Below are 26068 nucleotides of genomic sequence, written 5' to 3' on the forward strand. Positions count from 1 at the left end.
ACAGCTGAAAGTGCCACCTTTGTTCAAAAGCTCCAGGAGGTGTCAGGGACACAAATAACCTGACAAACTTGATGTGTTTTTAGGCCATAATAAACTTGTGACCATGAGTGAAGATAAGTGTCCTCCACTGGCTTACACAACCTCAAAAAGATAAGCTGAAAGTTGCACAGAGCTGTTGACACGTTAGATGTGGTGAGCATGTATGCTGTATTTGTGCTGTGCTTGGCGGGCAAGGAAGAGGCAACAAACAAGCCTATAGGACTACAAGGAACTGAACCCTCCCCTCACACACACAAAAAGAGGTATTAATAAATTATGTTCACATTAGCTTCACAAATAAGAGCTACTTTAAAAATAACTCATGCAACTACAGACTTTTGTTTTTTTATTGTTAGGGAAGATTAAATGTTTCTGGCAGAACAATGGGATATCCTATCCTTTCCACGCCTTGCTCTCTTTGACCCTTTAATACTCCTCCACTTCCCCCAGGCTCCTTTTGGTCTCACTGTCCACACAGGATATTCAACAGAGGAGAAATGCTAACACACACACACACACTCTAAGGACTGCATCCAGACAGTGCAAGCAAGGACAGTGAAACATCAGCAGATCATATTAATCAGAGTGGTGAGCATAGGAGTACTTGTGTCAGGAAGCACAAAAAGCCTGTCAATGGAGTGAAGGGCAAGAGATAGTGTGTCTAAGGTCTCAGACACTGTACCTGCAAGAACATCAAGTCTTCAAATTCACCAAAACAGTGACAGAGGAAGGGGTATTAGAAGAAAAAATAATTCTAATAAAACTAGAAGATCTAACGTGCATAGATACTTTCCTTGCATGTATTTAAAAAATAAAAAAAGTTCCTATGGAATCCTTCTTTGGTAATTTTAAAACAGATGGCTTGCTTTCCTGGAAAGAGATGCCAGTAAGAACTGCCAACCCAGAATAGGTCATCCCAATTGTCCATCTTGCTTCTTTTGATGTTTTCCATGGTGCCAGCAGCCTTGAATCACATCACACCACATGTTCAGACTGGAGATCAGAGCCACTTCTCAAAAACCAAGGATTCACAAGTGATGTCTCTGGTACCGTTCTGGGATGTGTGAATGCTAAAATGATTGCATAGCTAAAACTTACATTGCAAATAAATTAACTCTAGTTTCTTCCTCTTCACATGTATTCTTACATGTACCCCACATATTTCATACTAAATACCCTTCTACTCCATTGTGACATACTCTACTTTCTACCAAGATCACCTTCATTTGGGCTAGAAAAAAACCCTCTGTAAACTTAGCTTAAATTTGGCTAGAGGTACATTAAACTCCAAAATCCTTCTCCCTCCACCAAGAGAATAAACCCAACAGAAATCCCACCCACAGCCATCATTCCACCAAAGGGATGATGGCTAAAAAGACCATGTAGCAATACTTCTCACCAGAGAGCACAAGTCTGCCTCCTCGAACTCCAGACCACAGCAATCTACATAGCGGAGTGATGCATCAAATTGACTTTCTGGTTTTGAAAGCCCATTCTGTTCCACTACTAGCAAAACAGAAGTTCTACCTTAGCCCAGCCAAACAGAAAGCAGAGAAGCTGGACCAGCAGTGCTTACTTGTTTCAGTTAGAGTTAGGATTTCAGAACAAACACCTGGAGGTTGTAAGTCTTAAGATGTTTGCTAATGGATTAAATATTTATTCCCCCACCCCTTAAAAAAAAGTATATGGACATTTGCTTCTCAACTGCACCTTTTTGCCACTGTAAGCTTCATGTACCAATACGTTATGCAAAGGCATAATTTTAACCCATTCCATCACAGAGGAACCTGCACTAAGTCTTCATCTTCCCAAACATGTAAGAGAATATAGCACCACATTTCTGAATAATCCAAAATACAACTTCAGACTTTTCAAATAAGTCAATTTTATTAGGTCCTGCAGGAATAAGGTTTACCGTATTTTTAAAATTGACTTGGCAAGAAGAATGGTGCCTACAAGTGAGAAATGTATTTTTTCCAATTTAAAAGAGCAGAGACACCTCTGTTCTCCTGGTTTCTGAGAGCATGGTGGGAAAGACTGGGGATATCGCCTGTCCTGCTCTTGGCCTTGTGGAGTGTGGGGGCTTGATAGGAACCCAAAGCACTGAACCCATATTCTTCATCTCTGCTCTACTCAGCTGTTGGCAGAAAAAATTAATTCCCTCACCAAGAACTCTCTCAAAACTCTATTCCTAAAAAATGAGTGATACTTAATTAAAAATACTTTCTAGCTCATAAGCTCATCTATAAGAAAAGCAGTAATAAACACTTGTTTTTTAAATCAGCAAGCTACTAGTCTCTGACAAGGAACTCCTTCCAATACTACTATGAAGACAGAGCAGATTAACTGAACATCAATTTTATGTGTTGCAAAACCTACGTATATATTTCTGATCACCAATACTTTTCTCCCTTAACAGAATGATTGTTCTGTGTCCATGCCCATTTGAATGCCTCACCAACTGAAAACTGCTACAAACGAGAAGAAAATGCAAATACTCCTACTCACCACTTGAACTCTGGATCATGCTTCCAGATTTTTGGACCTCATCAAATTTTGTAAAAATTACATTCAACCTGTTTGAAAGGTAAAGAAATACACAATGAAAGATGAATTTAATGTTTAGGAATCTCTTAAGATGCTGTAGGGCAAATTTTGCTTAACTCAGGCCATTGGGAGCACTGTCCAAAATGTCACTGTAGAAGGAAGTTACTTGAAAAATAAAAGTATCACAGCATGCAACAGCACATAAGAAAAACTGAGAAACAACTGAATCTAGAGGTGTAAGATATAATTGGAAATACTATAATACTGAAGACATAACATGTCTAATTCTAGATGCATTTCCAGTTCATTATTACTTCACCTATCTTAAATATTTGCAGAAACACCACAAAACCCACCCCTAAAAAAAAAAAAAAAATTCACCCAACATTTATCTTTGGCCCTGATGCTTCTCTCATTTGTGTCACAGGCCTGGTGGAGCAGAAGATCCTTATCACATCTCACTAATCCTTCCCAGAGAATTTATTACTTTCAGCCACATTGTGGCAGCAGGTATTTTCACTGGAGAACAAAGGCAACAGTACTGCCTACCCTTGCGTGCACCCAACCTCTGAAATAACCTCTTGCCTCCTCTTTCTGTGCATTGACACACTGCCATCTTCTCCATCCTCAGGTCTAACCACACTCCACCCTGGGCACTGAAGGTTTTGGCAAAACATGGAGCAGCTTCTTACTGCACCTGAAGTGGCAGACACAGAGGAATAGGGCTTGGGTTTTGGGGTGGGTTTTTTTTATTGGGGTTGGGGAGGGGGGGAAATTAGGGTTGGATTTTTGTTCGGTGTGGTCTGTTGGGGGTTTTGAGGAGACAGGTTTTTTGGGTTTTGGTTTGTTTTGATTTTTAATAAAGCCTTGGAACTGATGATATTGATTGTATTGGTTTTTTCTTCTAAACTGCATAAATGCAGGCTACTCTGAAGAGTCCCCTCTACACATGCAGAACATCCAGAAAAAACACCACATTAAATCTTAAATCAGTTAACTAACATCTGTTATGTTACTGGTTTTCCAAAGATGCTGTGGCATCCTTGGCCAAAGGTACAGGACCTACATTAAGGGAAACCTGAGTGTATGATATAAAAAAACCACATACAAAACAACCCTGATCCCACGAAAAGGTTCAGACATGCTGCTCCTGAAGCCTTTTAAAGGAAGGAAGGGAATAAAAAGCAGCCCCAAAATAGTGAAGACATAAGGATATTACAACTTACCGAGACTGGGGTAATCCTTTTTTACTGAGATCAGCCCTTACACGTTCACCAACATGTCTGTAAATTTCCACAAGGCTGTTTATTGCTGCATCTCGAACCTGAATGCGAGACATGAGAGAAATGAATCATCTTTGTAATTTAGATAAATTCTTGTCCTACCTTGGAAGAAGAAATTTGCATATTTCTCAACAACAACAGTTGCCATTATAGCCATTACCACAGTGTTCAGGAAGGAGCTTCCATCCCTGCATTTCAGATATTAGCAGTATCAAGAGGTCTAATTTAACTGAAATGGCAGTCAAGATATAAGACGAAAAGTTCCATACACACGGATACACACAGGAAGCTCGGCTGCCTCTGCCAAACTCCACACGTTGTATTCAACAGATATATTTACTAGATCAAAAAAGTAAGGACACACACACAAATAGACCTTATATTGCTAGCATGTTATAAAAGAAACCAATCTTTAATGCCATCTTACAAACATATGTTTCTCTGTTAACAAAATATGGAGGGAGGCATAATCAATCACCATGAATTTTGCATGTTTTCTAAACTGATTTGCAAGAAATTGCTGAGCACATCACCCAACAGAAGAGCCACAATGTGATTAAAGTATCACCTTTCGGACTGAACCCCCTTTCTCCATCAGGCAGAGAAAGTATCTGCTTTGCCTATAGAAATACTCACAGAGCCGTGCATTTCTGCTTCTTAGAAGATGGCCTGGCATTAACAAAGCACCAGCACACATCAGGACTGGACATAGGCTATTTTGTGGGCAAAAGCTAGAATTGCCTATAGGCAGGAGTCAAAGGGCAGGGAGGTAGGTATACGTGCCCTGCTTCCTAGTCAAAAAAACAAAACCCTTGACTTGCGCTCATCTGGTCCCACTGTGTTTCACAGCCTTCCCATTCAGCAGGTCACTGCCAGTTCCCAAACCTCTGCCTTCACTCACATCAGCCCTTAACTCAGTGGGGTCTTGCCTCTCTTGTTTTTGCCCACCAGCCCCGTATGCAACCAGGCAAGACTTCTGGGCACAGCTTAGTACAGACCCTCTGATGTCCCCCAGTTTCTGGATATACAGACCCTAACCCAGCCTTGCTCTGCCTCCAACAGCCAGGGAGGAGAAGTGGCGGTGCGTGAGTGGCATCTCACACACCTGAAGTGAGTCCCCCTGCCCTAGGGCCCATGCCCACACATCACCAGCAGAGGCATGGCTGCATGATCTGGAAGGACTGTGTATAAAGTTAATCAGAGGTACAGTTTCACGACTGGGTAAACCCCACATTGGGTAAGGCAGAGAGCCACTACTATCACACTGGGTTTAGTCTATGACAGCAATAACAAAGCTTTACTCAAAAATAAAACTGAGCATTAACCAATCATAGTTTAAATACTGTTGTCATACCAGATGCTAGTAGAAACAACTACTCTTTCTGAAAAGAGTACAGCTTTCTGAAAACAGAACAGCTTCCATGTCCACAACAAAAGGGAAAACGCCGCGTTAGACCTGGATATATGTTTTTCCATCATCTCACCAAGAGAGGGCAGCATTGACCGAGCACCAGGTTCCCCAGCCTCAGAAGGCACCAGCAGCACAGAAGCAGTCCTAGGGGAGCCCAGGACCCTCAGGACCCCAGGAGCCCCAGGGCAGGTGCTGCTCAACCAGGAGACACTGACAGCCATTTGTCTGATCAGTTCGTGCACGGGCTTTCTGGGGATGAGGAACCAAACCCAGGAGAAGGTGCAAGAGATTAGCCCCATTTCCCCTTGCAGCTGAGTACTGGGATAATGAGCTATGTCAGGTACATAGAAGAGGCACTGCAGAGGCATGTGTTAGTGCCCTCACCAACTTTCTGATTCATTTACTAGCTCACCAATGGCAGGACCAAGGTGTGTGTCTGTGCCACAAGTACTCCCCCCCCTTGAAGAATAAGAGCTTGCTCAGTCACAACTCAAAACTATGAAAGACCCTGAATATTAAACTTTCTCAGAAACTTCTTGGGGTAACAGGTTTATCCTCCATTGGCACAACCAGCAAAGGAAGGTTGCTTCACATTCAGTCCTCTTCAGCAAAGGGAGGCTCCAACAGCCGTGGGACTACAGCTAACTCCCTGAACAATGCAAGTCCATTCTCCAGTTGGCCACCCCGTACTTCTTTCCAGCTAAACACTCACACCAGACCTGGATCACGTGTCACCCATGCTGGGAGGGCAAAAGGAATATTCAAAACCTGCTAGTACACGTTGTATGACAAGTTTATACCCTGCTTTCCCTCCTTTTCTCCCCCTTCTCAGTAACACTTTCATCTAGTTTCAGGTTAAGTCCTGTCCAGGGCAGGACAAAAAGCATATAGAAGTGACAGAATCCTTCCAATACATATTTTCATTTGGCTTGCATCGCTGATTTAGGGTTCCAGTACAGCTTGCTTTCCTTCCACCCCTTATTCAGAATCTTCCTGTACAGCTCCTGGCAGTACACATAGCCTGGCTGTCCAACCGGTCTCATCTGCCCTCCCTGCCCAGACTGATTCATCTCTGAAGATGAAGGATGCTGCACTAAGCCCAGAGGGTTCCCTGCAGCCTCCCCTGCATTCAGACTGTAAATCACAGCAGTTCCCTTCCCACAAAGGTTTCCTGCTCCGTTCATATCATCTACAGATTCATGTTGTTCTTTTGAACTCTTGGAGTGATTGCTGTGCTGGTTTAGGGAACACTTCAAATCACTTCAAAAAGGGCTCTTCATGAACAGCATTGTTCAGAGCTCACCACAGCAGCACTTTTAGCTAATTTACCAGGCAGAACACAGAGCCCTGCTTACTAGCAAGGCAATCAGCACAACCTTTAGATGCGACTCACACCAAAAGCTTACCTGGCTGTTTGGATCTCCAAGTAAGTTACATATATGTGGCACTATCTTACTCAGTGTTAAACTCTGAGCTCCAGATCTGGGAATAAAGAACAAGAGAGCACTGGTGTGAATCACAGACCAGGCTTGCGTACATAATGCAGGTTTGCGGGAGGTTCTGACTTACGCATTGAGTGTTGCAATAAGGCAGAGGCAAATCCCTTCTCTTGTCCGAAAATTCTTGTGTTTGAATCCTCCTAGCATCCTGTCCCACACGTACTGTGGAAGACAGAAAATGAGGTGAGACAGGAAAGAAAGGAGGTGGGGAAGACACAGATTCTTTCTTCCAGCAGATATATACCATAACATCTCTGGAGCTTAAACGTAAGCTTTACACCCATCCAAGCAGAACACGACAAGAAGTTGGAAGACAGTTTTAGATCTGTCATTCTCTGTTCTGTGCTGACTTCACAGTAATTCCCCACTAGTTAAAATAGTACTTTCAGTTATTGAAAGCAGTACCTTCCAAAGACCCAGAACTACTACTCTTGATATCCATGCATCTCATCCTTGGGAAATCCACTGACACTCCCATGTGTATCCTGACATGCAACAGCATTCCCAAGAGAAGCAAGTATCTCATAACAAGGTGTAGCGAGATGAAGCCACTTCAGACAGAGCCACAGGAGGAAACCCTCCGACAGAAAAGTTCTCCTTTTCAAGCAGCCAGTCACTCACTCACAATGCAAAAGGCTATCGAGCATACCTGAGGGCTAGCAGCTTGTTCCATGATTTTCAGCAGCAAGGTCTGATCCTGCTCCCTCACTGAGTCTTTAGAGTCTCCCAGCCTATCAAGTAAACTTGGCAGCACTGAGGAAAGAAAACGTGAACATCCAAATCCCTCCAAAGAAAACTCACAGTGGCACAGCCCCTCTGCTCTCTCCCCAGCTGGATGAAGAGACCAGCCCTCCCACCCTTCAGCAGAGCCTGAAACCAACAAGAGCCTCCCAAGTGCTCTTCTGGAGAGAAAGCCACTTTTGTATACAGCAGCCACAGCAGATGCCAAAAGAACAATGGTGACATCCCCCCTCCGCACACACACACAGAGCCCTTACCTGTGCCAATTTGGGCCTTGAAGCGATCTTGCAAGCGGGATACTAATGCAGAAATTATGTCAATCCCCAGGAGAACCACCTGCAAGCACAGGACAGATGGTGTTATAGCATACAGCACTTTGCCTCTGGCCTCAGCCAACACACCCAAGAGATGGGAGTGCTGGCACACACTCCCCTGGAAGAAGGGCCCCTTTCCATCCATGCCACCAGCACTGCTCAGATATTAGCATTGTACAGGTACACACAACTCCTCTTTTCATGGCCTCTGACACACAAACCAAGTGGCCTGCAAACAGAAAAGTCCCCAAATCATTGTTCCCTGTGACACCTGCTAGCTAAAATTCACCGTCAAGAACTTGACAAAGCCAACAACTGTTAATTGCCACTCAATGCTAAATTCATACATATGTGCAACATACACATACAATATGCATAACAATTTCAATATTTGCTGTAGCCAACATTTCTAGCTAATTGTAATTATTGTACTTATTGTAATTATAATTAGAAAATGATGTGCACTAACAGCTGGTTAATTACTGACGCAGAAATTAAACCTAACACTTTCATGACCCAACTGAAGCCAAGGCAAAAGCACCTTGTGCGAGAAAAGCTTTAGGACAGGTTGCAGATCGGAAAACGCACTCTGATTAACACAATTTAATAACTACAAAAAAAAAAAATACATTGCATACTGAATGTACTGTGTCACTTGTATACCAAATACTTGGCAACACCCTGCAGACTGCGATAGTTCTGGTATGAGCCATGTCTCCATAAGTCTTTATAGCGAAGCACAGAGGTTTGCAATCCACAGAAACGCAACTGACGGCCAGGCTCCTGCGGCAGCGCTACCAGGGCTGCGCAGCGCAGCCCCGCTCCCTGCGGATCCTGTACCATCCATCCATATGCCCGGCCGTGCCGGGCAGCCGGCAGGGGACGCGCTTCGCCTCAGCCCGGTGCGGCTGGCCAGCCCCTTATGCAAATATCACCCGAGGGCGCGGAGCACTCTGGGTAGCGCCCCCGAGTCGACAAAACGGCTTCCACCGGTGCCGGAGGATGAACGACAGCGCCGCTCTCCATGCCGCAACGAGCGGAGCGCGGCCCCGGGTCGAGCGGCGGGGGAGCGGGTCTGGCGGCGTGCCGCCCCTCGCCCGGACCTAGGGCGCGGTCAGCTTTCCCCTGCAGGGAGGCGCGCCAGTCTTGGTTCCTAACCGTCCTTATCTGGGGGTTGCGTGGCTGCCCAATGAGCGCATGGCGAGGGCAGCACTGCTAACGCCTTGAACAACACACCAGCGCCCGCCGCGTGCGTGGCGCAATTTTTGGAACCTCGCACCGCGGCGTGTGCCCGGCGCGTTCACTTCAACCGCCCCTCCCATGGCTCCCGCCGCAGCGAGTCGCGGGCTCACGTGACCCGCGTTGGTGCTTTGTCTCAGCTGCGCTCTGCCGACACAGTAGCGCCCACCTGCAGACAGCGGTACTCTGCTCCCGGTGTTTTTCTGCCCTTCCTTCCCCCCGCTTTTCTCGACCAGAAACAGTACCCGAGTTTAACCCTCCCACTGGAGATGCATGGCTGCTGCACCCCGTGGGTCCGTAACCCAAGCTTCAGCTCGCCTCAGAGATTCGCTCCAAATTCAGCAAGGGAGCTCTGAACAGTGCAGAGGAAACAGCCTACTCCAGTCCACTGAAAAGAAACTTCTCAAACACAAGCACCCAACATATCCCTTCACCTTCTACACACAGCTCCCGCAGTTTTCTCCCATCACAAAAACAGATCCTTCAACCATGTGGGTCTTTTTTTCTTTTTTTGTAATTCAGCATCATTAGCAGAGTGCTATCAAGATCTAGAATCTATCTGCATACACCAGAGGAGAGTTTTTCCTCATGCTGTTATAAGCCAAGTTACATTTCCACCTTCACCTTGCACAACCAGATTTAATCTACCCTTATCAAATGCTCATCAGCTGCCTAAAGCCCAGTCACTGCCCACTCAGCTCCTCCTAGCTAGGCTGTGGCAGCACAGCCCAGGCAAGGGAATGCCCCTCATCAGCCGAGAGATGCTTTTAAGGAAAGCCACCTGGGACTCAGAATGCCAGTCATCACTCATGGCTGTCAGATCAGGGTCCCACCATAGCAACACCCTGCACAAAGACTTAAGTCTGCTGCTTGCAATTCTGGACGTGTGCCCCAGGGATAAATCTGATCCCTGGAGAAGGGTATCTCTTCTCCAAACTGCCTGCAAGCCACAAAGAGCAAGAGGAACTCATAACTGAAACATGAAGGAAACACAAGCACAGTGTAAACATAGCCAGCTATCCCTGCAGGATCAGGCAGGGAGCATGAGCTAAGCCTCCTAAGACTTTTGGCTCTTGTGCTGATAGAAATGGAGAGCTAATTAACACAGTGATTATAGTGTGCTTGGACAGCTACTGAGGAAGCAACCACTGGGGTTGACCAGGTATTATTCCCTACCATAATGGATTCATTATCAACCCCAATGTGCCACCTGCCTCTAACCGCTGGAGGTCAGAGGCAGAAGGTTGAAAACCTGTATGGATTGACAGATTCAAAAGATCCATTAGATAACAGAAAACCCAGGGCATGACTGGCAATTGAATTCCAGCCCTTGCTCCATTGGACTGACTACACTGCAGAGCCCACCTCAGTTTACCACTGAGGCAGTTCCTCAAGCTCTGCCTGAATTACCACACACCAATGACCCAGAGGAACCTCAGGAGCAGGGATGCTGTCACACAGGGCCAAAGCAACGATGGGCCCCGTGAGCAGCCACCCACTGCTGTGATCTCACAGCACAGCCCTCCCCAGGAAGCCAGCCACAGGCACTGCTCCGCACTAAGACACAGGAAGGGCAGCTCTGCATCCAAAATCTCATGCAACACTGCAGTGCCAATAACTATTGAGCTATTCCAAGGTTTTAAATCAGCACAGGTCTTGCTTCATGCTCCAGGCAAGGCACGACTCAACTCACCAGTATCTCTAGTAAGCACAGAGGCCTCCAGCCCTCACCTGAGAAAATACCAGGTTAGCAGTTGCTGCTTTTAGCCCCCCACTTTATACAGGCTCAAGAAATTGAGACCTTGGTCCTCCCAAATGCACTGCAGAAAAACAGTATGAGGGTCCCAGGTCTGCAGCTCTGCTGCTTAGCTTATTTGACTCCTGAGGTTTCCCAAGACAGCCAATAAAGCAATTTGTGCCATTCAGATTCAGATCAACTGGCATCTGCTGCTACTTAGTAATGTCTCAGAGTACTTTCCGTATTGTCAGCAAGACCTTCTCCTACCTCCCTCCAGCTACCGGGTCTCAAAGCACCATTATTCACAGTAAAGAAGGCTGTTACTTCCCAAGATGCAACATAACCTTTCCCAACATAGAAAATAATTTTTTAAGAGGTCATCAAAAACTTATTTCAAAGAACTCAAAGCATCCATCCTTTTTAATACCTGGGTGGTGTTGAAAGGCCTGCAGGCAGCACCACATACCAGAAAGCAGATAGCCTACCATCATCTGCTCTAACACTAAATGCTCATCCAGCACAGCAGACAAACACATCCAACACAGTGTAAAACAAGACACACCTAAATGCACTCCCCATAGAAGGGTGAGAAGACAGCTGCAGGATCTCACACCAGCTGATCCAATACAAGGTGCAGAGAGTGAACCACAGCCTCCAGCTCCCTGGACAGCCTCCACCAGCATGGCTGCTCCAGCCTGCACTGGGGAAGAGGTGACTGCACTCTCTGCACCATGCCAGATGAGGCAGAGATGTGGTGATTGCTGCACCTATATCCCACATCTCTTGCAGGGTATCAGTGATGGGGTGGAGCAGCACATCCCTGGCTGCTGGCTTCCACACCTGGCAGCTGGGACCTAAAGGAGAATGCCAGAAATATAGTTTTACTCCAGCTTGCTTACATGCTCATTTTCCTCATCTCCAACACTGGCGACACACAGCTTGGCTATTTCACTTTGGAGTCACACTGTCAGGTGTTTCTTGGAGGAAGGGGGAGAGGTAGATGACAGGCTTCTCATTCTCAATGAGAAAAAAAGATAATCTAACCAAGTTTTTTTGAACACTTGCTTAGATAATCTTTTGGATTCATAAACAAAGATATGGAGAAACACTTGCATACTTTAAATAACTTACTATATTTGTGAAAAAGGAGAACACATCAGATTACACACCATGAAGCCCAAGGCAAGGATTAATGCCCCACATCACCATCTGCCTGATGACTAGAGCTGATCAGTCAGACAGGGAGCATTTCTAATTCCTCAGGACCTGAAACATCCACAACTGGGCACCCGAGACCAAACAAAAGCTAAAGTTAACTGACATTTACAAATTTAGTTTTGAAGTCAGGTGCGTGGTTTGGGTCAGCACAGCGATAATAAGACTCCCGGCAGAGTATTCCACCTGCTGTATTCCACCTGCACATGAGCATAACCACCCTGGAGGAGTCAATCTCCTTCTGCCATTGCAGCAGTTAACATTTCATGTTCCAAGGCAAGATCACATGCGTACTGGCAACATGAGCACATCACCCCAGCCCAACGATCCCAGTATAACTCATACGTGTGTCTGATCTGTACAACGCAATTTGCAAAACCAACACTAGTGAACAGGAAAACAGCAACAGTAGCACAACTGGTTTTACTGGCATGGCTACAAGCTGTGGTCAAAGAGCTGAACGAGGGGAAGGTCTGAAATAGTTATTCCTGGGCTCTTTCTCTAGATCCATGAGATACCATACCCTGTCACAGACACCACCTTCAAAATCCACAACCAACTTGGGATGCTGGGCTGTTCATTTGTCATTCAATACAACAATGCCTCAACCATGCTGCTTGGTTTGGATATGCAAGTTTTCCCATGGACCACAGTCTCTTAACAGTAGCTTCCTGGAGGAAAAATGCCCTCTCTTCATCTACAGAGACAGATTTCTAAATCTCTGAAATTCAGAAAATTTAACTAATGTGGGAATTTAAATTTCTGAGCAATCTTACAGCAACTTTTCTTCTGTTTTAAGATACTGATGAGACACCAGACATCTGGTTTGGATTTAGAAGAATGGGGAAAAGAGCTGCAGAAACCTTTTACAGGGTTTTCCTGTCCTCCTATACAGCTCATCAGAGTTATTCTGCCCAGATCAGGCAATTACACACAGCAGTATCAGATCAAACACGGACAGTATCTATGGCTGAGAACAGTCCCAGTGTCTCAGGAACATGTCTTGGCGCTCCGTCCTTTCCTCGCAGGAAGGCCAGATCCTGTACACTGGAGAGTATCAGCACCGAGAGGCTCCTTACAGTACAGCATGCAACTGTTCAGCAAATCAGACTAGCAGCATATTTACACACCTGACAGGATTTAAACCTCACAACAACTTTCATCTCTATGTCCCTTTTCCTGGCCTATCCTACCTCGTGCTTGAAGACCTTTTCTCCTGGTAGTACATCCAGAGATAATTGCTCTTTCCTTCCCCACTGTGAATCCATCTCCTTCTGTACACCAGCCCAGGAAGGTGGCCCATGACAACAGCCTTCTCTAGAGGCAGCAAAGCCCAGGTTGCTCGTGCTGTCTCTGCCATGCCACCACCTCAAAGGAAAATCCAGGGGGGACTCACTGCCCTGTGCACCTCCACCCAGGCTCTCAATTCTTGTGGTCTCCCCTCAGTCCTCTGTTCAACATCATCCTGCAAGTTTATCTTCTCTGCACCTCTGTGCCAATGCCACTCTGTACTGACAGATACAGGTCAGCCAAGTCTCCCCCCTTCCTTACAGCCAGTACTATTGCAGAGTCGCTACACTACAATCCCAACCATCTGAGCCTCTGGCAAATGTCTCACTTGTATAACACAAGAAGTAACACAACTTCCCACAGGTCTTCTGAGGCTAGGAGAAGCGTGATCAGCCCATCCCCTTAATCTCCCCCACTGCTCCTACATAACGCAGAGCTCAGAGCACATTTCAGCACTTTTAAACCACTGCTTGTAAATATCAAGAAGCAGCATCTATGAATTAAGGACCACTGCTCACCCAAAACTCCAGGTACCAGCATATTTGACACCAACTCACCTACCCTACAACGCTGCAGCACTGTGAGACAGTGATCAAGGCCAGTAAAGCCCATGTGACAACTGACAGCCTGCCAGGCCTTACTGCTGGTCTGATGCAAAAAGCTGAACCAAAACCCCCAATGGAAGCACCAGCACTTGTAAAATGAGCCAAACACCTGGTTATTGAGAGTTCTCCTTCATCTACAGACCTGGGAACAGGTGAGCAAAACTCTATAAACAACACATAGCTGAAATAGAGTGAAATAAATCCCAGAAGGACTAAGGTAGTATTGGGAGGTATTAAGAAGAAGTTGTCAGGAATTATCACTAAAGCGATATATTTTTACAACTACTGTTAGCACATAAGAGTATCCTTCTCCTGATGTGAGAGCTAGAATTGGTAGAATACATGCAAATTCAAAGCAACTCAAGGAAATGCACCACAGAGCAAGAAGCTATCACTTCAAATTCCAGAGAAGAACAAAGGGATGCTTAAAAGAACGTGATCATTCTGAAATGTGGACATCTGCTTCCAGGAGAGCTGGCAAGCATGTCCTAGGTGAAAGAGCTGGAGCAAGTCAGCTCCCGGCCACACAACTCCCTGCCCTGCCTCTCCTCAGTGGAACTGAGGAAGTGAGTTCCAAACAACAACAAACCTATCCTCTTTTCCAAGGATTCTGCACTGGTCCTTGAGTGGCTACATATAACAATGACAAGACCACTGGGCTCTGTCCAAAGGACACAGAGGGAATCAAAAGTTGCAGAGTCACTGCTGCAGAGCACAGGTGGCTTTTCTAGCCTGGGCAAAGTCAAAGCTTGAGACAGCACAGTAGGTAAATCACTACTGACACAAACTGCAGTCCATGCTCAGTGTCATGGTAACACATCAGGAGACTCTGCAGTTGAAGGTAGAGTCCAAATTTAAACCACACTTGCCTGTCACAATTACCCCAAACAGTGCTGAAATCCAGCAGCAGCAAATATGGTTTCAGAAAGGTAGTCCTGTTTTTGCAGCACCTTACAGGTATGGATATCTACATGACAGTACTCAATGCTTACTGCCTTCATGTGAAACATCAAAACAAAAACACCTGCACTCCCAACTGCTATTGCCTTTGGTTTCTCACCACAAAGCAGTTAAGTATCTTAGTCACAAACACTGCCACTATTCTGTACATTTCCATTGCCCCCAGCTGAGCACTTACAGCCAGGTCCTCTGCCAGTAAGGAAAAATGTCTGGAGCTGTGAGCAAGCAATGAGACCATGCCTGCGTGCATCAGCTGGGGATTGGGCCCACCACAACCTTGAACGAGCTTGTAGATTCGGTGACAAGCTGCATCCCTCAAGCTCAAGGCAAAAATGAAGCATCTTACAAGGAGCTTGTAGATGTGAAACACAAGAAGAGCATGTGAGGAAAAGGAAAAAAGCCATTGCAATACCCTTTGTTTTTCAAGAGAAAACTGAAAGCCTTTATTATGGCAACTAGTAAGTTGCTAGTATAGCAATGTGCCTTATTAACAGACCAGATTGGCTTACTTGATGAAAGTGTTTTCTCCCTCCATTAGAGGCAAAAGCCTACTGCAGTGCACGAAGAAAGCAAGAAATCACACTGGTAATCTGCACTGAGGCAGAAACATATTAGCTGGAGCACCTCAAAGCTCCTAGCACAGAAGCACTGACCCTGACTCCATCGCTAACACCTACAGGAACAGAAAGTGCTCAGCACATTTTAAAATTGAAACAGAGGTGTTTCTGAGGGTTTAGACAGCATCTGGAAAAAACAAGGCAAACACAACCTAGCAGACAATCACCAACAGTCCTCTCTGTTCCCTTAGGGCTCAAGAGTAGTGAGAATGTTGAGGGTGCTCAAATATCCAGCTACCCACCTGGACCACTAGATCCCACGCTTCTGAGCATCTGCACTTCCAGATTACGCCATTCAATATAAGCTTTTATGAGGAACAGCAATCCTGCAAAGCAGTGATGATAGCGTCATGAGGGGGGCTCCAAATAGGTGCAGACACAACCAAGACTCACCAGCTGCTGGTAATGTGCAAAAAAGCTGGGGATCTCTCAGGGAAGCCAAGCAGCCACTGCAGTGAGGAGTCAAAGAAAGATGAGTTGAGTATGGTAGAGGGTAGTTACTACCTGCTGACATCTCTTGCTAGATGGCAGCTAATAAACCTTTTTTATTTCCTGGTCTGGGAAGACAAGAACACATGCAATTAAAGAGTGCAACAGAATTTTCAGCAGCCACAGCCTTTGCAAAACTCTGGAAACACCCTAAGATCTGAAGCTTTTGCAGCAGCTTCCAGCCTTGCACAGTCAAACTGCCTGCTCAGCGTCTAAAATACACTCCTATACCGATGAAAAGTTTCCAGACAATCCATAACAGCCTAGTAGTACAAAAATGAAGAACTCCACTGAGAAAAGAAGAAAGGCTCAAGATGCCCTTGTTAGCTGCATGAAGAAATACAATAGCTCACATAAATGAAGAGATGGGTGCTAGGTAGAGAAAGGGGCCATAGTTGGCAGGAGGGAATGCTTCCTCCACAGAGGAATGCACCACTTCAGCAGGAATCCAGTTCCTGCAAAGCTGCTGCTTTACCCCACTGACATGTTTTCGCACAGAGGAGACTAAAAGTTTTATCTCTGACCAACTAGCCACATGGAAATCCTCTAACATCTTTTAACTCACAGGCAATGGCTTCTACAATCCTGCCTAAATTCCAGCTTCAATATAATTATAAAATCCCTACTTGGAATTCCCCCTCAGTTTCTTCCTGAAGAGTTCTTTCTTCACTTTCCATCGCTAAGAACTGCTGGAAAGTGCTGCTAGTACTGTAGTGCTCTAACAACCCAGTAAATGACCAACTGATCTTACAGCTCTGAATAGAAAAACCCAAATGTTTTGCTATTCAGAAAGAACAGCATCGAGTACTATGCGGGAGAATGCAGCTGGAAGAAAAGATGAAAGTCAGACTATGCTTAACCACAAAGTGAAAGAAAGAGGCTTTTGTTCTCACCTGCAACTATAAGACAATAAAAATTTGCAGCCAAAGAAAATCACCTCTCAGGGCAGACAGATACAACTTACAGCATGCGACTAGCACAGAGCTGGCTGTCCCAGCAGCGAGCACAGAAGCTCAGGAACAAGAGAATCAAGCAAAGCTGTCTATTAAGAAAACACCAAAACAAAGAAGTATGCTCCTGCAGCATGTGCTGCAGATCTTCAGACAAGCTTTACATATGACAGGCCCAACAAGTGCTGTTCAAAATTCAAGGACAGCTCTTCCAGTGCCTAGCATCAAGGAGGAAATGATTTCAAAACCTTGTGTGACGAAACGAAAATTTAAGGTTCCAAGAGATTTCAGAACCAAGCAGGACCCTGATACATGAAGGAAAGAGCTAAATCTGCCAAGAAGCATCATTTCCAAGAATAGAGGAACTCTCAACACACGCTGCCCTTCTCTGCTGGACCTACACACCTTCTGCTCCCATCCCCTTCGGGCTGGTAAAGCTGCAGTGACCCACGCGGTATTAGCAAGCACTACCCTTAAGGGAAGTCTTCAGCAGTATATCCTTCACAGGACATACAAGCCTTGGAAAGGAGACAGCATTTCAAACACCTTTCTGGCCCATTCAGGAAAGCCTCGAGGATGACCCTTAAAGGCACAGGTTAAAATACTTCTCAGTCTTTCCTACACCAATAAGGCATGCATCTGAGCTAGACCTAACCCAACAATTACAGCAGCCACAAGATCTAGCACAGCCCAAACATTAAATGTGATGTTTCTCATAGCTTACTGTTCAGTACTGTCAAGATAGGTCAGTGAAGACAGAGAGCTGCTGGTTTAAGCTGTTCAATATATCAGTTTCTTCTTTTATCATTCCTCTTAGTTCTCCCAAAGTTCAGTTAAAAGCTGTTTTTCAATGCATGTCAAACAACATAAAGGGAAGGCTTCCACAGGTTTACTATGAGTGCTACACCAGCGACTCCAGCTGAAACCAGGATCCCAGAAAACAAAGTGCCACTAGAACATGGAAGGGGACAGCCCCAACCTTGACCAGCTCACCGAGTGCGCCTTGCAGGTAGAACCAGACCTCAGATCAGCAGATAGGCACTAGTGCCCATGTGCAAACTGGTCAGCTATCACCATGCACTCCCTGCATGAGCAACTGTGTCATCCTGCAAGGGGACAAGGACATTTGACAGAGAAGTGCCACAACTGGACCAGGCCTAGCACCCCACAGACCTCTGTACACAGCTTCTGCCTCAGCAGATCCAACCAGCTCTGCACTCCAACCAGTCTGTAGCCCATGAAAGCCTCTCGCAACTATGGCTCTCTTACACTCAGCTCTTCGCACAGTTCTTGATCAACTCGGGCATCATCTTTAATATAGCACGTAGCTATCTTCCAAGAATTTGATCTGTCTGGCCTAGGAAAAAATAATCAACGTTAAAAAAGAGCCTCTGTTCCTGCCCATTTAAAAGCTAATGCTAACTTGAGGGTAACGCTTTCCACACACTCCAGGACTAAACCCCACAAGCCACTTAACACACAGGAGGTAAGAATTCTTCTTCCTAAATATGTTCCTCTCCTCAACTCTATTTGACCTATATGTCTGTTCCTTACCCTTTTTGGCTGTCATCACTGAGATCTGGAGCAACAGCTGAACATCACTCTACAAAGCTCTCATAAGCCAATAAAACATCTGTTTTCCTCCCTCAGACTGAAAACAGACGCCTTTTTAGTTGTTTCCAACAGATACTCAGTTATATGACAGCATAGTGAAGCACAACGCATCTAAATTAGGGCACTCCCTTGGGCCACACTGATGCATGGCATGCGGTCAGACACACAAAAACGTTTTGCAATCTGAGGCAAGCTACCTATTCACAAGTACCCAGGGTATCCATCCACACGCAAGCAAGGGTAGATTTCTTGCCTTGACATTTAGAGGTTGCGGATGTCTGCAGAACTGCTCTGAAGTAGAACATGACATACACCAAGCGTTATGCACTTGTGCTGCAGTTCAGCTGTGTATTTGTGGCTTTTTTAATGAGCTGCCTGGAAAACCCAATTCCATACACATAACACTTCACATCACCCTACTTGCCTGATATGCCAGGTCTGAAATGGGTGACTGATCACCACAGGACAGCTGTTCAACAAGATCTGCCTGGAAACCATTATACTGGCTATTGTAGTCCTCTTGGAAACCCACTGCAACAAAAACCCTCACGCAACTGGTACCTGTGGAAGCACAGCCACAGGCAGACCTAGATGAGCAACCTAGCAACAGCTGATTCAAGATCCAGCTTGAGGTACAAGGGTGGGCTGACACTGGTAAGACTCAGTTCAATTAGTACCTAAGCCATGTCTGTTCCTGTGGCTGAAGAATTCCAGTTTCCGGAGCTGTTGAGCTGCTGAGACACTTCACAGGAAAAAAAAAAAAAAAAAAAAACCAAAAAAAAAAACACCCCCCCCCCAAACCCCTCCCCCCCCCAAAAAAAAAAAAAAAAAAAAAAACACACACAAAAAAAAAAAAACCACAACCAAAACCAAAACAACAACAACAACAAAAAAAACCAATCCAGAAACACCTCAAGGGAAGAGAAGCAAATTTGTCATCTTGTATGGCTTGAAGGAGTCAGCATTTTCTTAAGGGAAGGAAACAAGCCATTTGAGCAGCTGACAGCACAAGTGGAAAACCAATTGGAAAATTATAGGAACAAACCATATCCAGTATGGCTTCTATTTTCAGCTCTAGAAACACATTAAAGTAAGTTAGGCAAATAGCTCCTATCAATGCTGTAGTGCCACAGCGACACAAAACAAGCATCCCTCACATTAGAGGATTCCACAAATTCTTGTGGATTAATACAAGAAAGGAATTAATTACATGTTCAACTAAATGATTAACTCTGGGATTAGTTATCTCAAACAGAACTCTTAAGAAGCTGAAATACGTCAGAGGTACAGAAGCTATACAGGTAATGCAAGAAGCCACTCTATTCAGCGCAAGGTACAAACAGCTGACACCCTGGGAAAGTGCAGCCAGATGAAGCAGGTACCTCCTAGACAGGCTCTACTCACCTTTCACAATGTTTTTACTTACATTTTTCTTCCCTTCACAACTCCCATCATTATTTTCAGCACAGAGGACAAGCTGAATCAAGCGTTTAAATCAACATTCTGACTGTGATTTTAGAAGATCAGATGCCTTGGTTTGTAATTCTGTATTTTCTCAGACGTCTGTTCTCACTGCACACTCACTAACAAGAACAGCCTCCTAGCTTTCTGCTGAACAGAATATACTATGTATTTATGCAAGCAGTTAATAGCACAGCATACTTTTACTAAAAAAAGAACATAGCTTAGTAAAAGATGCTGTGCCATGCTTTAGGGTGAGGGAGGGGTATTTTCATCCCAACATTGCAGAAAACTGTTCCTTCTCCTTAAAATCAACAGGTTTTGTTAAAGAAACATAGAAATATTTATAATTTGCCAAGGAAGAAACTCAAGAGACTCATGTGTCCCCTGTTACCACAGGCAGGTTTAAAGGTGGAGGTATTATTTTTGTCTCCAAAAGACTGTAAGGGAGGGAGGCTTGGTGGAGTTTTCTAAAGCGCACATTAAGTGCCAGCTTAAACTGAAACCTGCGGCACCAAGAGGCCTCTAAAAATGTTCCCTTCACATCTCTGAAACCTCTTCACTCACACCATCTCTTTATTCATATAGGCTGGAAATTGAGCAATCTTTCCTGCTCCTGTAACTTCAAAAGCTGTGTCTTGACTTTGAGGCACCTATTCCAAACTGAAGTGGCCCATTAGTACTAGGTTTTGTCTTAAATAAAGCAACATCTTTTACACAGAAGGGGAACTCCCAGAACCAAAGCCTGTTGTGAATTCTTAAACAAGACGAGACAGAAAGCTGGACATGACAGTGTGCCATCATTAATTTGACATGAAAAGGATGCCAGATTGTTTCCTCCCATCCCATCCAGCCCTACTGCACATTCCACACAAGTTAAATGACACAACAGTTCTTTAATCTTTAGCATAAGAATAGGGCTTATCAGTAAAACAGGGTTAGAAGGGGTCTCCAAAGGCCAGCTAGTTCAACACCAACCCCACCTGAATGCTCAAAATTAAGATCAGATTGGTTACATCTCCACAAAGCATTTTGGTTTACTTGATTCTTAACATAATAGGCCTTCAGCTGTCATTGACTTCAAACGTTCATTAAATTCCAGAACAGTTCTATACATTCTAGTTTGAAGCAGGCCTGTCAATTCTTTAGTTGATTTAATGGATTTGCTGGAAGACTGTAACAGCAAAACTGATTTTATGTTTTTAATCCTTCTCTAGATACAGTAGTATAAGCCAGGCAACAATGTGCAGCCCCCAAAGACTCCAGCTACATGATCTGATCCATGACAATCTTGGGCTTTCACAGGGTCTCATGCAGGTATGAAGGATCCATGACGCGGATCAGGCAGCAAGATCAGCACAAATTTTAAGTTTAAATATTGGCAGCTATAGCAGGAATTGGCACACTCTTCTCAGAAAGAAATGGCATTGGGCTTTGGTTTCTTTATCTAGGAGGTTTTGTGTAACTTGACATCATCTGATAAAAGTAAAAAGTTCAAAGGCGCACATAGTGATAGACTCCAATTACTATTCCTCTCTCTAGCAGTCTGTGTCAATAACAACTTTGTCCAGGAAAGAGAGACTGCTGCTGGCACATCTCTTGCTGTCTATGGCACGTAGACTACTTCAGAAGAACTGGCGATTTAGTTTCACAGATAGTAACTATCAGACTAGAAAACATCATTTAAAGAAAGGAGTTAAGATATGGTGATGCCCAAGGATAACACCAAGAAATGTAACATGGTCTCCTGATAACACCAGCTGTTGTGCAGGTTAGACATCAAGTGGCTGCTTTTTATTTAGTGTGGACTTTGTAAGAACAGACATGCAGATCAGTTGCTGAATGTTTCACAAAATGAATACCACCAACTGATTAGGAAAGGGATGCAGCTATAGTTACATCTCTTCTTGCCCTTCCTCTTTTTCCTCCTGTAGGTTAATAGCACTTTCCTGCACCCTAGCAGGACACATAAAATAAACTAGTCTTTTTCAAGAGTTTTCTTAGGTTCATCTGGAACTACAGAGCATTATTACTATCATAAACTTGTCACACTGAGGTTTAGCAGTGCTTTCTATATGTTGAAAAGAAGTATTATTTGGCTGCTTCATATACATCTGCCTGCAGTGTTGGGACTGTGCCAGCATGCAGTCCAGTTACAAGTGAAGTTCAGCCTAAGATCCGTACATGCAGGAAAAAAAACCAAATCTGAGCACAGCTATTTGTATGCTCACATCACCATTTAAAGAGATTTCTCCTCCCTCCTTCAAAGGACTTGAAATTTTTTGAGAGTACACATATACATTCTGTTCCTTGTCTTCAAATTCATATATCAAGATGCCACAAACTTAAAGCAACATGGAAGCAAAGCACAGATTCTTCATGAACTCTTTAAAGAAAGAAAAAGACAGCAAGAGATGTGCAGGCCCTGCACTGTGGTTTTGGTGGGGTTTTGTTTTGTGGGGGTTTTTTTAATGCATCTTGATTTTTAAAATCAACCAGGGTAAGGAATTCAGGTTTGCTGCTATGGGCCAGATTCTGACCCAGCAGGCCAGCAAAAACCCAGAAAGCAAAGACAGCTGTCACAATCTCTCCAGAAACAGAGCAGGCGAATGAGCAGTCACTGCACAATTCTTACCTTTAAATTACTTATTTCAGACATTTAAGATCACCTAAATTGTATTAGATAGGGAAAAAATAATTCCAGAAACAGATTTTTAGCTTCTAAGCTATTTCAATCTACTAGGTAAAGTATACACTCTTTAAAAAGTTGCCCGATTATTTGCTGACCTTATATATGCTTTGATGGCTTAAGTGACTCATTAAATAATCGAAGACAGTGGGAACCTTATTTTGCAAGACAGATGAATTCAGTTGCATTAATTTTCCACAAAATTCTCCTTGATCACTAGATAATCAGGACTACAAGTCAGGATATGGCAGCATCAACACCTCCGTTTTATCATTTGTCCTCAACAAGAAACACAAAGTCCCAGGCAAAATACCCATAGAAAGCAATCTCGCTCCCTGCTCCTCAGAACTTAGTTTGAAATTCCTTCTTAGGAGGCTTTGAGAAGGGTTATAGCACTAATCCACACCAGCAATGATTTCATCGTTCCTTCCGCCTGTGTAAAACAGCACACAGGCAAATGGCACCCTTCCAGCCTACACTGTCTCTGCAAGGAGTTGTAGAACTTTTGTTTCTGACTTTACAGAGAGAAAACAGTGCCCTCTCAGTTGATCCTGGACACCACAAGACAGACCTCCCAAGCCTCTGGTCAGGTCTTCATCCCCCACATGGGAGGTGTGGGTCTGAACCACCTATACCCAAAGCTCCCACAACCTGAGCCAAGAGGTGGGCAAACTGGACGAAGCATGGGAGGGGTCAAAAAGCATCATCAGAAGAGATCTTAATGGAACCCTACAGGATGACCTAGATGACACAAACTTGATAGAAAGAAATTGTTACAAGATACCAGCCATTTTTGCTACAAATCATATCCTGCCTAAATAGTCTTGAGTGAGTTGGTATCACCACTGTGCCCACCCAGTAAAAGCCTGAAGGACAGTCCAGTGGCTCCAATACTTGTACCTCTCACTGGAGTCCTATCACACCAGTCTCCCCCACACTTTCAGATTTCTGTGTTTTTGTTAAGTCTAAGGAAAAGCAGGTTTATGTGATAAAGATCCCACAGAAAAGCCTGGTGGCATTTAACTGACAGACCATGGCTGGAGGATTTTAATTTCAAACCAACACAGGCCTTACTCCTTGGACACAGGTGTCCCCATGACCAGGCTAAGTAAAAGCAACCCAAGCATGTACCACACTCGGGAGGGAGCTGACAGGTATGTTGTAGCTCTCCTTCCCCACCAAGATAAAGCAGAAGAGCACAAGTCAAAACAGTTTTCTGCTCAAGTAATTGCAGTTCAGGAACTTCTTTCGAGGCAGGCCCAAAAGCCATCGCTTGGCTCCTTTAAAGCTCTCACTGTATTCATGTGGCCTCTTCCAATGTTTCAGCACGAAGTGCACATGCCTCAGTGCACATGCAAGGTGCACTCTTCCTCAGGCTGCAAAGCTAACGAGGAATACCAAAAAGGTAGCTCCAACAAGGAATGGTTAGGAAAGCCTATAACCACTGAATAGACACAGCACAAAACCAAAGCACCTTTAACACTAGCCACTTCTGACATGAATCTCAGATGACTACAACATTTTACAAGCACAGGGGCCATCAGAGGAAATGACATCTCAGCTGACTTGTCCAGAACACTGCTGCTGCAGCCAAGAGAACAAGCCCCCAAGACCATTTCTCTTCCCCACCACTGCTTTCCAGGCTGTCCATACAAGAAATTCACCAAGAGGAGACTGACTTGAGCCCTCTGTCTCCAAGGGCAAAATGCTCTGTGCACACAGATCAAATCTACCATCTCCTATTGGTCCCCTCTCCAGAAATGCCTTTAATTCATATCATCACATTCTTGATCACAGCAGAAGTTCCTACCCAGGGTGATAAATCAACATTGTGACCCACTTGTCTGCCACAGCATGAAAGCTTCACAACACTGTCTCCTTGGTATGACAGTAGCTGCACTCACCCCATCTGCCAGCGAGCTCTTTTCCCTGCCACATGCTGTGCCTTTCTAGAGATTACAAAAAGTACCTCTGCCCACGACAATGCCTTTAAAGCTTCATCCCACATCTCCCCCCACCTCCTCCTTGTTAATGACACAGCTTCAGAACTGGAGCTGGAAACCAAAGCAGCTAATGTAAAATGGCTTAAGATTCCTTTATGAGAACTTCATTAAATAATGAGGATGTTACACCTCCAAGGGTACATGATCCCTCAGTCAAAGGGAGGCATAAACAATGTCTCTGCCTTTCAGCAGATCTATCAACAGGTCAGTGAGGTTTTGTTCTTCTTTACCCTTCAATTACTTATCACCTTCCTGGGATGAAAAGAGCCATATGCCCTTAATGCAGAACCACGCCAGATGTAGCAATTATAGGATGCCTTAGCAAAAACCTTTGCCAATACACTGCAGAACAAAGCACAAAGCACCAGCCTCATCTGGCAGACAGGTAAACAGTTGTAGTGGAAACTACATTGAAGAGATTTTGCTAGCACAGACTTAACGAGGGTGGTGATCAACTTTTCCCATATCCTCCAGGAGAAGGGATAAAGAGAAATCCTCTTAGATTAGCTAGAAAGGAAATAAAGCATGAAGAGCATGGGGGTACTGAACAGACTAATTCAGAAGGCTGTAAAGTCTTCAAAGGATGTATTTTAAGCATAGGTTGGTAAACGTCTGACAACACATCTGGGTACCTTTTGTTGTCTCCTGTGAACAAGAAACTGGGTTTGACTATTTCCTGAAGTCCCTTACTTATAAAGGTACTTATAAAGCCTCAAAATTTCCTCCTTTCCATTAGAAATACAGTATCAGCAAAGTAAGTTATGATACTAGTTGGTAAACATCCTTTATGAACAATAGAAGGCAAAGTGACAATAGACTTACTATCAATCCACTGTAGACATAAATTACACTGGCAAATACAAGTTACTCCCCAGGGTAAGGTTGACGCCCTGGTTAACAAAACCTTCCAACACTGGCTAAACTCACGATTCATATACAACCACGAACTACACAAATGCTAAACTGAACCTTTAGACACTCCCTTCTGCATCTGAAATCCAAACCATATCCATCCTTTCCTTCCCTGCAGGATCCTTAACTAACTCTACACCAATGACACCAACCTTAAGCACAAATACAAAATATTTTTTCTTCTTGACAAAACTTTCGGGTCCAGCTTTGAGAAGTACAAACAAGGGAAGCACTCATTCACAGAGGACATGAAAGCGCTTCCTCCTTGCTGCAAGGAAGATGTAAGGAGGCACTTGGATTCTATTATGCTGAGCTGCTCCAAGACCCAATAAAACTCCGCATACTTGTGACATTCATTATTCAATAGCAAACAATAGTCTTAATAAACTTTTGGCCATTCAGAACAGCTTTCTAATCACTCATACATTTGACTTCGCAGACCACACATGCTG

At 44.5% G+C, this 26068-nt stretch overlaps 1 protein-coding gene across 1 annotated transcript in view; it reads right to left on the minus strand.

Annotated features, from left to right (window-relative positions):
* Positions 1-26068, minus strand: part of CLASP1 (cytoplasmic linker associated protein 1) — a 175695-nt gene that overhangs the window by 119823 nt on the left and 29804 nt on the right. Inside the window, exons 3-8 of the mRNA XM_080620322.1 lie at positions 7778-7856; positions 7429-7532; positions 6850-6941; positions 6687-6762; positions 3813-3910; positions 2548-2615 (exon numbers count right to left, since the gene is read on the minus strand). Of these exons, the coding sequence (XP_080476448.1) occupies positions 2548-2615; positions 3813-3910; positions 6687-6762; positions 6850-6941; positions 7429-7532; positions 7778-7856 (517 nt within the window). The remainder of the gene's footprint in view (positions 1-2547; positions 2616-3812; positions 3911-6686; positions 6763-6849; positions 6942-7428; positions 7533-7777; positions 7857-26068) is intronic.

The sequence above is a fragment of the Psittacula echo genome, assembly GCF_963264785.1.
Source record: "Psittacula echo genome assembly, chromosome: 6".
Taxonomy (NCBI): domain Eukaryota; kingdom Metazoa; phylum Chordata; class Aves; order Psittaciformes; family Psittacidae; genus Psittacula; species Psittacula echo.